General features: G+C 37.2%; 1 protein-coding gene across 1 annotated transcript in view; it reads right to left on the bottom strand.

Moving 5' to 3' along the window:
- Window positions 1-14,753, bottom strand: part of LOC134841162 (cadherin EGF LAG seven-pass G-type receptor 2-like) — a 34,975-nt gene that overhangs the window by 19,446 nt on the left and 776 nt on the right. The window contains exons 2-9 of the mRNA XM_063856963.1: window positions 14,193-14,307; window positions 13,552-13,712; window positions 11,666-11,831; window positions 9,089-9,309; window positions 7,918-8,097; window positions 7,347-7,575; window positions 4,097-4,389; window positions 3,193-3,465 (exon numbers count right to left, since the gene is read on the bottom strand). Coding sequence (XP_063713033.1) covers window positions 3,193-3,465; window positions 4,097-4,389; window positions 7,347-7,575; window positions 7,918-8,097; window positions 9,089-9,309; window positions 11,666-11,831; window positions 13,552-13,712; window positions 14,193-14,307 — 1,638 coding nt within the window. The remainder of the gene's footprint in view (window positions 1-3,192; window positions 3,466-4,096; window positions 4,390-7,346; window positions 7,576-7,917; window positions 8,098-9,088; window positions 9,310-11,665; window positions 11,832-13,551; window positions 13,713-14,192; window positions 14,308-14,753) is intronic.

Here is a 14,753-nt window from a genome sequence, read left to right as displayed (position 1 = left end):
CTGTTTTGGTTATCCTAAAACCGGTTGCTTGGGTTAGGGTTACTCTGGTTAGGGAAGTTATTTGGTCTTCGATTTCGTTTATAATCGGGTTCAAATGAAACACTTCGTTCATTTTTTGTTGTGAGCTCTTTTCGCAACTTATTTACTTCGTCCTGAACTTGCTTTTTTGAACAAATAGATATAGAATGTCCATTCATTCTGCAATATTCGCAAAATCGTGTACTGTTAGGTCTTCCCTTGATGTCAGGGTGACGTCGTTGAAATTAATTCTGATCATTGATTGCACTAACTTCTTGATTCTTGATCAATTTGGTTAGTTCTTTAATTTGAGTTTCTAATGAAGTCATTTTATCCGTTGTTGACTTATTAGCAGGATCAGTAGCAACAATGAATGTTAGATCCTCAGTGATTACATGATTTGTGAATTGATCCCAATTCAAGTTTGGATGCACTATCATGTATTCATGAGCTTTTTGTTTAAGGGCTAGAGGTCTTAGTCCTTTAATTGAGAAATCAATATACTTTTGACTTCTTTGTCTGGTTTGTATAGTTCGCTCAGCATTTTGAGCATCTTCATCAGCATGAACTGCTACATCAATACTTTCGGGTCATCCTCTATCTACAGAAGATTTGATTCTGTGGAAGTAATTTTTTATTAATTCGCCTTCTTGGCGAGCTGCATTTTCAGCATCAATTCTATGTTTGAATTGATCTCGTCCGTCAGTGAATCTGTTTAGGAAAAGATCTTTGAGTTGTGCCCATGTGGTAGCATTGGTTACATTATCATTGAACCATTCAAGAGATGTATCAGTTAACAATGATCCGAATAGGGATCGTTGTCTGCTATCATAGCTGCGTCGTGCGTCGCCATCATTAGGTCTTTGACCTAATGAGAAAAGAATTTTGTTTTCAACTGAATTCCAAAAAGCTGTAGCATTTTGGTTCGGGTCGTTTCCCGAGAATGTCATTAAAGACAAGTTGGGATGGGATATTGGGGTATCAACCAAATTATATTTAGCTTAAAATTAAAAAAAGAAAGATAGAAAAGAATGTAAATTTGCTTAGAAAACTTAAATTTCCGATTTGGAAATTCATTACTTCTCTTTATTTGTAAGAGAAAGTTCAACAATGCCCCAGTTTGAGAATTGGATTCTTTGCTTTTTATCTCTTTTTGAGACTTTAGCAATTTTAGCGAATTTTTAGAAGGTGAGCCTCACTGGTCGCACCAATTTATTACGAGCTAGCAACACTATGTGCGCCGGACAAAACGTTTGCTGGGAATAAAGGGTCCTTTCTACTTTCTATCTTAGAAAGTAAATCTAAAATTCGTTGAGAAATATTTTATTAGAAAAGAAGTTAGTATGAATTTACAGCAAGTTGCCTTTTGACTCAATATCTATTTTAACGATGAGATCAGAGTTATTTTTACTGAATTGGATATTTTTTTAGATAATGTTTGGGGTGGTTGAAGAGAGTGGTGTTGGTGTTAGAAGAGATTTTGTTGGGAATGAATTCCCGTAGTTCTGAGCTTCTATTTATACTCAGATGGGAAATCGTACCACTTTTCGTATCAAATGAGAAGTTACTTCTTAACTTCGTATTCTCTATTCGTACTTTCGTATTTTACGAGAAGAATGTTTCGTATGCTCGTTTTTTACGAGAAGAATCGTTATTATTCGCCTTGAACGAGAATAGTCGTTTCAATTCTCAATGCTTAAAACGTTATACGAATTATTCCAATAGCATTTCCCTTCCTTTTGCAGGGGAATAAAAACATATTTATTTTGTGGTGGCGGCGGCGTCACACTTTGTGAGCTCAATAAAATATTTCATGTTTCTGTTTCTATTTGAAATCAGAACAGTCAACGTGTGATTATGGTGATGAACAAGATCAATTTATTTCGAGTTTTGCGGAAAGCTGCAAAAAACCAAATGAGCAAATCACATCTCCAAAAAATAATCGATTTTCATGGATTTTGTGAGCACAAAAGTGGTTTTATTAAAAACAAAAATGGATTGTGATCAATTATAATTCAAATTTGTTCATAAAAAAGATCAATTTTCAGCATTTTTCAGGTTCTTTTTCTAACGTATGCAATAAATGTTTTAGTTTTTCTCACTTTTTTTTGTTTTCCTCGCAAAATCAGGTACCAGAACTAATTATCGGAATAGGTCGAGTGATAGATAACAATAAAACCCTTTTAGTCGTGATTTGAGCGACAGTAAAATATTTTAAGAAATTGTCTCAGTGTCAAAAAAAAATGGTTTAAAATTTTTGAAATTTAGTCATTTTTTGAGCGAGCAACGCGATCTAGTAGCGCTCTTCATATGGGAGTTTACTTTTTTAAAACCTTTTTTTACCTTTAAAACTTGTTTTGTTTTACCATAAAAAACAAACTTTTGATGTTTCATTAAACATTTAATTGGCAAAAAAAGCTTTCGAAAAATTTTTATATTAATGTGATAATATAATTGAAAAAAATTATGATGTCAATCTTGCCTAATTCACTAATTTTCTACACAATTGTATAGTTCTCTATTCATACCATGCACTAAAATCGAAGAAATGTTTTTAAACAGTATTGTTTTTTAATAAATACGGTCGGAACATCCTGTGCTATCTATTGGCACAGCAACCGGCTATCCTTGTTTGTTATTTAGAAGAGGTTTTATTTGGTTCATTAGGCCTAAAAAAACTACCAGCTAATTTTGTTATGATAAAATGTTTGTGTTTACATTCAAGACACAAAGAATTTTTTGATCATTGGCCAGGTTTCACCGGTTGCTATTTCAACCCTCATAATTGAAGTGCATTTTGCCTACCTTCTAGCAAATGAACTTGGATTGAACTCAAAAACTGCATATATACTTAGGGGCATTCGTATGTGCATTTAAAAGAATGAATACACTTTGTGTTTCAGAGCATTTTAAGACTTCCTGAAAAAAATGAAAAAAAATCATCACGACGTCTAAAAGATTTTGAACTATGTACATCGACTCTTAAACGTCATCTTTGAGAAATGAAAATTGCAGGTAAAAAACCGCTCAAATCTATCTTAATAATCCGTTTAAAAACCGCCAAAATATTTGAGCGGTTTAAGAGTTTCTTTAACCAAAAGCGCTCGAACCGCTCAAAGTGTTCGTTTCTTGAGCGGTTTTTGAGCGGGATGTCGACCTGCCCATTATACTAACGTTCCAGTTGAGTTGTTCTCCAATCCCAACTATTGGTAATGGACTAGTCAAAGTGAACCAAGTTCCTTCCTCCTCCCCCGTGTCTTCGTCTGCCGTACGTTCCAAATCCGACTGACTTGTTGACGATGTGTTGTTGTTGCTGTTGTTGGTGAAATTGGTGGTGTCTTCGTGGCTGGTTCCGAAATGAGAGTCATCTAATGTGTTGTGAGCAATGAAGAAAACACTCTGCTGGTTGTCGTACACTACTTCATAATGGATCGCACTGTTCGCTCCCTAAACAACAAAACTGCAGCATTTATCAAAGTTGTATCAAATTTGTGAGATGTCCAGTTTCACTGACTGACCTTAAATTTTTTCTAAAGGCGCAGATATATGCAAAATTAAAGGGGGAGCGCGCGTCGAAAAACGCAATTTTTCGGTCAAAAGATTTCCAAAAAGTGACGGAAAAACAAGAGTCTGTAGGGTCTGTTTACGGTCAAAATAGGGTCTGTTAAGTAATTTGTGAGAGCTCGGAAAATCAATTTTTTTGAAACCCCCCTTCTTTTTGAAAATCCTAGATTCGCCCCTATTCGTTTGTCCAATCATTACCTTACCCTGGTAAATTTCTATTTTCGGTCAATTTCTATTACAACTATTTTTGGTGGTTTTCACGTCAACTTGAAATGGCCCCATAAAACTTAGAAATGGCCCCAGCAATGTGAAATAAAGATGTGTGGGCGCAAAATACAATCGAAGACGATTTTCAACAAAAATATTCCCACAGAGGTAAGTTTTTATATTACTTTTTGAGTTCATGGTCCACAATGTGATTATTAATTTTTAAATTTAACAGTTCGAGTCTTTTTAGTATCATCTCCCTTTTTAGTATCATACCTTTTTACTATAAGAGTAATCATTTAATAACCTGATCAGCGTCTGTTGCATGAACTCTGAACAACTTAGTTCCGACTAAGGTATCCCAATACAATACAACTGGACTGCTGGTCGTGTCAGAGTCAAAAACAGGTGCATTGTCATTTACATCAACGAGTTTTATTGCAACCAGGACTTCGGCTACGAGGTCACTGTTGACGTCAGCTAAGCTGTTGCGTGCATGAACCGTGACAACAAATTCTTTGGGCTGATTAGGGCTCTCAAAATTGAACTCTCGGATGACCGAAACATCACCAGTCGTCGCTTCAATTGAAAATCTGTTTGCTGAAAAAAGCAAATTAGACAAGGGACGAAAAAATTGATTGATAAACCTAAAGTTTCTTTTAAACCAATTCAGCTTTTTAGGTGCAATAAGTTGATATCTTGGATATACTGTAGGCAGACTAAGTTTTTAGCAATGCCGTTTTTAAACAACTGGTAATGTATTGACAGAAAAACCGCACTGTGTTCTCTTTTTTCTGTTAAGTTTATTTTTTAAAACAGTGTGCTGCAGCAAAAACAGATGTTGTAATTTTGAAGGAATGGGTCGGGTAATTTTTTTGAGAAGATGATCAAATTGTAAACATTCATATTTATTCCAGTCACTTGATTGGACGAATCAATGATGGGTTGTTTTTCTGTTCTGAACAAGGATCAAATTTCGAGTAATTCAGTTTTCAGTATAACAATGAATACCTAGATCAATTAGAACAGACCAAGGTTTGGGTTCCATTTTGAAAAACTTTCGCAATTTTAGCCAAGGTCAAAACATAAACGTTATGTTCAGCCCAGTGTTTGATCACAGAGCAACATGTCAAGTCGAACGACTAATTAGAACCATTATAGAACAAATATTTGTTGTGACTCAGGAAAAATCAAAACCACCTCTGGAAATAACTTTACTGAGAATCATAACACGACTAAAAACAGTAACTCAACAATAACTTAATTGCTCACCTTTCGAAGCTCACTTTGGTAGAACACGAAACACAAAATGGCACAACTTACAAAGACATCCATCAATAAACAAGTTAACTGGAACAATGCCTTAATTTGTATACATAAGGAAAGTAAACTGATGTGCCGCAAAAAACGACATGACTGGGACGCTCCAAACCACATAGAAGACGGATAACTAGACGTCGGCAGTTAAGAAACCTAAAGAGTTGAAAAAAACAAAATCACGCAAAAACAATCAAAAAAGTTTTACGCGACATAGGGCCCTAAACAAATCATAGAGCCGACAGGAAACGTGGGTTTTAAAAACTCGAAAACTACCCAAACTAAAATAAAATTTAACGGCGAATTTTGAGCAGCTCGACATCGGCAGGAGAAACGTGGCGTTGAACAGGTCAAGGAAACACTTTTGCGGGAGGATGGAGACCAGAGGAAGCGTTTTCGTACACAGCTAGGAGTAAAAGTGACTTTGTCTCATCAGGTCAACTGTGACCAACTCAAATCTTGGAAGAAACGGACAAATCCCAAAGGCTTATCGATATTTTGACCTAGACAGTGTCAGACGACGAGGGAAAATGATCTGGTCCTGTTGAAAGACCTGAAAGCAGACATCAAACAAAACCATGGGAGGCAACAAAGAACCCCGCAGAATTGCCGAAGAGGATAGAATCAGAGTTGGACGATCACGTAAGAGTAAAGCCACAGACCGACAACGGAGAGAATGTGCTGATCGAGAAAAACACACAAAACTGAAAAAACCACAAACAGTAGGACCTCAACTCAAGAGACGCTCATGATTCCACTAGTAGTTTTCCTAGAAAGCGCAGCGCAGAAAGAACCTTAACTGCTCAGGCACAGGAAGACTACACCGCCACAGCAAAACCGAACTCTACCCACGAGAGTGGGAAGTTGAACTCACTATCGGGCCAGCCCATGCCGATCAACCTGATACGGAACCTCAGCGTATTCAGAGTTCCCTAAAAGCAAAGCCGACCGGAACGGCAAAATCTAAGGATGCTCTCCGATGAAGTCATCACCCCCAGAAAAATCTCAGATGCTCATATCAGCCACACCAGGAGGCCGCTATGAAGTAGACAACCACCGTCGTTGCTTGGTGAGAGAGTCTTCACTAATTTGGTTAGACCGCGAGAGCACCAGTCAACATGCCTAAAACTCCTTCTTGCACCAACTTCGAGGCGTTGACCTTAGAAGTCGAGAACTTACCAGTCTAATGCGTAGACCTTACCACTCCTATTTGCTCACCACTGAGATATACCACCCCGGATACTCCATAATGGCCCACGAATTGACGGCCGGCAAATTGAAGTTCTACAGAATAAACTAGTCGACCACCTCCGAAAACGGCCAAATTTAATCCAGTGATCAAAAAACAGAATGCAACCCGACGTGCAATCCCAAGGATTCGGCGATACCGGTTATACCAGATTAAATGAAGACTATCTCAATTATCGAGGCAATGGACGCACTATGATTCAAGAGGAGTTAAGACGATGGACAGCGCATAAGTCAGCCAGTTGGGATGGCGCATAGAGAAACTCAAGAAACTGAGAAAATAAACGCGCCTTATCTGTGTACATCAAAGTTTTAGATTTCGCAGTTTTTTTTCATTTCTGCTTAACCCAGCATAACTTAGTTTGTGCTTTTGAGTAGAAATTACTGTATCATTGGTTAGTAAAATCGTTTCCATACTATAGTGGATTTTGAATTTTGTCTTTCATAGTGTATTAACAATCAAACTTTCATCACCATATTTTTCCGTTGCTCAACCTTACTTTTACTGCACCACAAATTCTGCCGCTACTCATTATTCTGGTCATTATAATTTTTATCTCACTATTTTTAATTCAATTGAAATGTTATGTTTTAAGCTACTCTTGTTTTAGTTTCAATTTAACAACTTAACCTAACCTTCTTTTAAACAAGTCTTAGTTTAAAAGTCTACTAAATATTTTTAATAGAGAATCTTTGAACTATCTATACTTTTTAAACTAGTGTTAGTTTAAATGCCAACTACAATACCGCCTTAGATCAGTTTCAACTATCTAGGTTAATCTAATTTTTTAACAAAAACAAAACTAAATAGATCCAATTTTGATCAGGGTTCTGCAAAAACAACATCTCAGATAAAGTCATCCTAGATTACTCCATTCAAATGACTGAAAATTCATCCTAGACATAGCCTTTTCAAGAATAGGCAAAAATAGCTAGAATTATTTTGACGGAAATCAGTTTCAAAAGATAAAAAACAAAAACAGAACACTTACTGTCACTTATGGTGTATGTAACAACGGCATTCAAATCCGAGTCTAAATCAGATGTTTTCACGCTCCCAATTGGGCCCAAATAGTTCTCGGGTACTTCAAAGTGGTACTTCGTATGGTCAAAAACAGGTACATTGTCGTTCTCGTCCACGAGCTGAACAAATACTGTAGCGAAGGCCGAGACTGTCTCGGGAAAGGAAGATGAGTCAGCAAATGATGCAGAAACCAACAGCTGAACAAAAATTATATCGATTGATATTTCAGCTAATATGGTTGATAAAAAGATCTATATCTTTGATTTTGCATACGAAGAACTGGCCATGTATTAAAGAATCAAAAGATTATTTGAGAACCACAGATGTAATAATTTTCGAGATGATTGATAAAAATCAATAAGATAGATCGAACAAAAATATTCTCTAAAATTCATCCGTTTTTTTTTGAGATCAGTGAACTTTCATTTTCATAAAAAACCTGCACCTCTCAGTTAATTTCAAATAAATTTTTTTTAAATGTATGAATAAAAATATATCTTTAAAGCAGAATATAATACTGATGATTACGAGATCGCAACCTTATAGGAAGTTATTCCAGACTCGTAGTCGAGTTGTTTCGCAGTTCGGACGACGCCTGTAGTCGGCTCAACCGAGAAAGAGTCGTCTGTATTTCCAGCCACTATGGAGTACTCGAAGGCATCAGACATCTTCTCTGACCTAGCATGTACAGTCGCAATATCGGAACCAGGAAGAGTGCTCTAAATAGAAAAAAAATCACTGAGCGAACTGATTTTTTTTTCAAAAAACGAAATTGTGCTTTTCTCGCAGCAGTGGTGTTTGCAGGAATTTTTTGAGGGAGTGCGACGGGCAGGGTTTTCAAAAAACGTTTTGAACATTTTGTCGTCCTTTTTTAGTCAAAAAATTGATCTTCTGTGCTGTTCCAAACACTATAAAAACCCGAAATTGTAACAACTTTCTTAGCCGCAGACAAAACAATTGAAAAAAAAAACAGACAAAAGCTGACGCTGTTTTTAGAGCACGCTCCTCCGTTAAAATTAATTCATATTGGCTCCAAAGGTCTGCCAATATGCATGTTGAAATATACTTCTAAAAAAAGTTCCCCCCTCTCTTTTCGGCGTTCGGCATTTGACCTCAAATTTGCACGGCTTTCGATCATTCCATGCAGGGGCGGACCTAGAATTTTCTCGAGGGGAGGAGCGGATTTTCAAAAACTTTTAGGTCTACCAAACTGATTTTCCAAGCAATCCCAGAACACTACAAAGACCGTATTATGACCAAAAATTTTGCGCCGCATGCACTTTTTTGAAGAAAAAAAAAAACAGGTAAAAAAAGCCGTCTTTGAACATTTTGGAAAATTTTTACCAAAAATTTGATATTTTTCGGCGCGCAATCCCTTCAAAATTAGTTTATATTGGCGCAAAATGCGCATTTAGAAAACTTTAGTGTTGGTCAACCAAAACTGGATGTCATATGGACCCTTTGGTTGGTGAGGGGGTCAAAATTTGTTCCCTCTCCTGCCCCCTCGCTAAATCCACCCCTGATTTCATCCACTTTCAAGCTCATTGCATTTTTCAAGTGCAAGTTTTGCGTTTCAACATAATTTTTTTTTTGAAACACAAAATGGTTTCTTAAAAAAAATACAAAAAAAATGAACTGGAATTTGTTATGAGCTGTTACTTTTACCACTCTCGACATAAAAAATTCGAAAATATAATGGTGTAAATTTACCTCTGAGAGATTAACCGACAAGAACGCCTGCTCGAACCAAGCCACCTTAGCAGTGGATGCACTCAACACATTAACCACCACCCCCGCCCTCGAACTCAGAGGGGGGATGCCACTGTCTGTAGCCAGGACATCAAACAAGAAGCGAACCCCTGGTTCCAGGGACAGACTTGCGCCTGGGGAGATGAAGACAAAACCGGATCTGTCATCTATGTCGAAGTGACCTACAAAAATAAATAAAAATGATGTTCAAAAATTATAGATTTAAGTCTGAACGGCGATATTGCAAGGTTCACAAGAGCTCAAAGTCAACAAGCACTACTCGGCACAGATTTCGATATTCTTTTCAGGGCATTTCAGATAATTTTACCTAATCAACGTAGTGTTTTATCGATGTGTGAACAAAGTTGCTGAAAATTTGACACTGAAGGCACAGCTGGAAAATTAAAAGGCACGAAACAATTTTATTTTTCTCAGAAAGACAGCTACAGTACTTATAGGGGCGGATCTAGGATTTTCTCGAGGGGGGGGGGGCGGATTTTCAAAAAATTTTCGAAAATTTTGTCGACCTTTTTTTTAGGTTTATCAAATTGATTTTCCGAGCTCTCCCAAAGCACTAAAAAGACCCTGTTTTGGAAAAAAAATTCTGCGCCGCAGGCAAAATTTTTGAAAAACAGGCCAAAAAAAGGCGTTTTTTGGCACTTTTTGGAAAATTTTGATAAAAAAATCGCGTTTTTTCGGCGCGCGCTCCCCACTCATAATTATAATACATTGGCGCCTAAGGCGCCTTTAGAAAAATTTTAGTGTCGGTCGGTCAAAAATCTATTTCTTAAAAAGTACCAAAGGGAGGACCCTTTGGTTTTGGCAGGGGTCGAATCACTAAAAGGGGCATCCCCCCCCCCCTCCCGCCCCCTCCTAAATCCGCCCCTGAGTACTTAAGTTTTCGATGTATCAGCGCCAAATAATACTCTAAATTGCCTATTTTTCGGCTCCATTAGCCATTTATTTTTCACGGCTAGTTTTCTAAAAAATTATTTTTGCCCGCACCAGAGTTTCATGGATACAAATTGATTATAAGTGAACAATGTAGTCTAAAATGTTGTCATTACAATCAATAATCGTTGCAATTTTAAACCATGAAAATGATTAAATTGTAATAGATAAATTCCATAGAAATTTTTACCGCCGCCCCCGTAGAGGGGGATAAACGGCGAGGATGGACGTTAAACGTGGTCTAAACGTGGGGGGGGGGGGGGGGGGGTAAACGTTTGAGCAAAAAAAAAAGAAAAACTAAAAAATGGATCAAAAAATTGTGAACCAAACATTGAAAACAGGATATTTACTTTGTCAACCAAAGTAATTTTTTTTTTTAATGTGATGCAATGTGTTGCTATCCAAAAGCAGCTGTAAATTTTAAATATACTGCACTTTGTTTGATACTTTTAGAATAATTTAGGAAAAAAGGATTATAATCCATAATAGTTTATTAAAGTTTGGTTGACTTGACAAAAATTAATATAATAATTCTTTTTTATTCAATTAGAATTGATTATTTTGGCATTTAATAGAAATTGACAATGAATCGATTGATTTAGGAATTGATTTAGGGGGGGGGGGGCGGGGGGACGCCCCCTCCTCAGGGATTCGACCCCCTGCCGACCCAAAGGGTCCCCCCTTTGATACTTTTTCAGAAATCCATTTTTGGCCGACCGACCCTAAAATTTTTCTAAAGGCGCGTTGGGCACCAATATATACTAACTTTGAGGAGGAGCGCGCGCCAAAAAAAACGCGATTTTTTTTGTCAAAATTTTTCAAAAAGTGCCAAAAACGGCTTTTTTGACTGTTTTTTCAAAAATTTGCCTGCGGAGCAGAAAATTTAGCCGAAATAGGGGCAAAACAGTGCTTTGGGAGAGCTCGAAAAATCAATTTGGTCGACCAAAAAAAAAAAAGGTCGTCAAAGTTTTCGAATTTTTTTGAAAATCCGCCGCCCCCCCCCCCTCGAGAAAATCCTAGATCCGCCCCTGGGTGACATTCAAAACAAAATATAGCGTTTGCCGCCGTCAAAGGTTTTGCAGTTTTTTGAAGAGATTGACAAACTTTTATTTTTTACTTCTACCGTAATCTTTTACCTTTTTAAAGTGTCATCGTTCCGCCCACGTAAAGTGGTGAAAAATTTTGTTTTCGGGCTATTTAGTTTTGTCATTTGTCATTTTAATCGAAGAGAGCTGCCAGTTTTCGATAAGCTTTCAGATAAATTACAGTTCGAGAAATTTTTTTTGGTCTAGACGCTCATTTTGTTAAAAAAAGATTTATATTTGACTCGCAGTCAATTTCGACCAAAAAGGTTGGGTCAAGACATAATTACTTCTAGTCTGAAGTTTGAATCTCAACTCTACAAAAAAAATGCATATACATTGGAGTAAAAGTTTTGGCTCATTTTCTCAAAGGTTTTACTGCAATTCTAGTTTTCTTTGGCAAGGCCTGAAAATCAATTTATTTGACATAGTCAAGGATGGACAAATTTTTATAAATTGTAAAGACAAAAATAAAAAAACTGAAAAAATGTTAAATCTGGTCAACCTGAAGAGTCATTCACTATTCGGTACTTCACACTTCCGTAGGGCCCTGGATCCCCGTCCTCTGCGAACACCTGAGCCACAAAGTCACCACCTGTGACGTCATCGGCCACAGACACATTGTATTCGGCCAAGGAGAACAGAGGAGGCGAATTCGGCTGGTTGAAAACCTGACTCAGGCGTTGAAAGAAATTTTAAATCATAAAGAGAATGCTTTTAGTATACACATCATCTCTTAAAGTAGGTCTGCTTTTTTTGCCATAATTGTTGGAATTATTTGGGAAGAGGAGTTAAAGCAACAACACCCAGGACAAAAAACGCCAAAACAGTATGCATTTTTTATACCCTGGTCAGAGACGCACAGCAGTGGTTCTGTTCTCCATAAACATCTTAGTTGAGATCACTTATCCTCAAGGGAAAAGACCAACATACTAGCTGTACAGCTCAATCACGGCGAACCGCTGTTGTGCCCCTGCTGAAGAACTACATGCATTTTTTGGTTATTTTTCTTGGCTTGGTAATGTTGCTTCACCTTCAAGCAACGAGCACGGATCATAGTGGGCCTCGTACATCCGACCTTTCGATAGAGAGGCGGAGACGTTACCACTTCAACACCGCTCCCCAGAAAACTAACAAAACTTTTTTTGCCATCTGAAAAACTAAGATGCTTCAGATATCTGATTTCTAAGCAATTTCTTTTTTACAAATCGCAAGTCTGAATAAACAAAACAAAATTCTGAATCTACTTCATAACGAGGCCAAACTGTGCATTTTGTGAATTGTATAACTTTTAACAAATTTATCGGACAAAATTTTAAAATAATTCTGACCTCGAGACAGTGAAATTGCGTTAAAACTGCAATCGAGTTTTCAAAATTGCATTTGAACTACTAAAATAGCAGTGCAAATGATTGCACTTCTTCGGAAGTTTTCATTTTTGCCTTATTAAAAAGCACAATTGAATAACATTTTCATTCAACAACGCTTTGCCATGTAATTTTTCAGAGCAAAAATGCACATAAAATGCCGACACGAAAGCAAGCGCGAAAAAAGTATTTCGATTTAGTTTAGATTTGAAGGTCAAACTTATTTCAGAAATTTAATATGTTGTCCGATAAATTTGTTAAAAACTATAAGCGGATTCCGCAACAGGCCAAAACATTGCTACTTTTCTTTGATCATCTTTGTTGTTTTGGATTTCACGGACAAATAGCTAAAACACTATATTGCTCAAAATTGCTCCAAAAACATTCAACTTTGTGGAATCTGCAACAAATTTTGCGGAATTCAGAACAGTTTGTGGAATCCATGAACAAATGATAATGTATGTGTTTAGTAAACTTAAGCTGTCGTGGAATCCGCAATTGTTAATGGAATCCGCAAACTGTAAGCGGAATCCACAAATTGTAAGCGGTATCCGCATAATCTTGTAGAATCCATTTACAGTCGCGAATTCCGCTTACATTTGCGGAATCCAGGACAATTACCTAAAATCGCTCGTTGCAGAATCCGCAACAAAACTAATGTGCTGACAAAATTTACGCTACTGGTGATTGTACGTGGAATCCACGGAACTTTTATAAGTGGAATCGTCTTACATTTTAGAACATGCCTAAATATTTGTCTCTAGAACCCTGAAAACCTACAGACACAAAATTGTGCGCCTATCCAGTGCACAGTTTGGCCTCGTAATAATAACAATTCCGCAATTCGAGAAATGGGAGGAGATTGTTAAGTAGATCCACAGCGCTGATTATATCAGCCAGCCGAAAATGTTACGTCATCTTAATGAAATTTGCGTGACTTATGTAACAGTTACATAACTGCTACATAATTTTTGTGTAACAGTTACGTATTTTATATTGGGTTATCTAACACTTGATTTCTTACCTCAACATGCACTTCGGCCATGACCGATAGCTCCTCGTTTTTTGAGTCGTGTGCTCGCACCACCAGTGTCGCCCCGGCTGTGTTGAGAGTGGAAAGTGGTTGCAGAAGTTTGATTCTACCGGTCGTGGAGTCGATTGAAAACAAGTGGGTGAACTGGTTGTCTGGAAAAATTAATAGTTACGAAGTTATACATGCACCAGATTTGAAAATTCAGTGTTTCAGTTATTATAGCAGTAAAGATTCCGCAATTTGAAGAAGGCATCGCCACACAATAACCAGCCGTGCTAGAATATAAGAATTGAGGTATTTTTGAAAACCGCCAAAGAATTAGGAGAGCCATGCTTCTGAAATAATCGTTTTAATCTTCCATCTTTGCAGCTGAGCAACTTTGACCTAATTTTCCACGCCAAACGAAGCTTCGCTTAATTCCTCGAATTTTCTGCGAGAGGTCAATTTCATAAGATGCTCTTTTGGTGCATATACTTTTTGGATTAAACGGTCCCGATTAACCTTCATAGTAATGAATCACCGATGAAAATTTAATACTAAACTCACTAAACTTACATAATTGTTACACAATTTTCATGTAACAGTCACGTAAGAATGGAAATCGCCATTTGATCATTTCACACTAAACTCACCTGGCAGGTCATATCGGATGTCTTCCAGTTTGGTGCCAACTGCAGTCACGTGAACAGAAAACACTTCATTGCCCACTGGCGAATCCACAGGAAGATACAGCACATAAGGGAGACCCTTAAATAAGACGCGTCTTCTTCTACATTTTGTAACTACATGATATATTTGCCAAACTCATTTTTTAATCGGTCTCCAGTTTGAAAAAATTGTTAACTACATTATTTTATAGTAAACGAACCGTTGATTATATTTTCTTGTAATGACAGGTGATTTTGAATTTTTGTTGTTGAACGTCGATTTGCTGCGTTATCTTTCAGCAACCAAACCGAATTATGAGGCACTTGCATAGAGAGAGGACATTTCTTTTAAGATGGCCAGAACGTGTATTCGATCCCTTGCTGTACCAATGAAAGTATTTGAGGACGACCGTTCACTTGACTTCTAGATAGCTTCAAGTATACCACAGCCAAGTATACCACAGCAAATTTTGGCTACAATGGTGGTTCCACGTGAAAGTTATAGACGCAAAAAATGCCTTGTGTCATTTTTCTCAACAAAACAAG

This window comes from Symsagittifera roscoffensis, chromosome 3, assembly GCF_963678635.1.
Source record: "Symsagittifera roscoffensis chromosome 3, txSymRosc1.1, whole genome shotgun sequence".
Lineage (NCBI taxonomy): Eukaryota > Metazoa > Xenacoelomorpha > Acoela > Convolutidae > Symsagittifera > Symsagittifera roscoffensis.
This window is presented reverse-complemented; position numbering and strand designations above follow the sequence as displayed.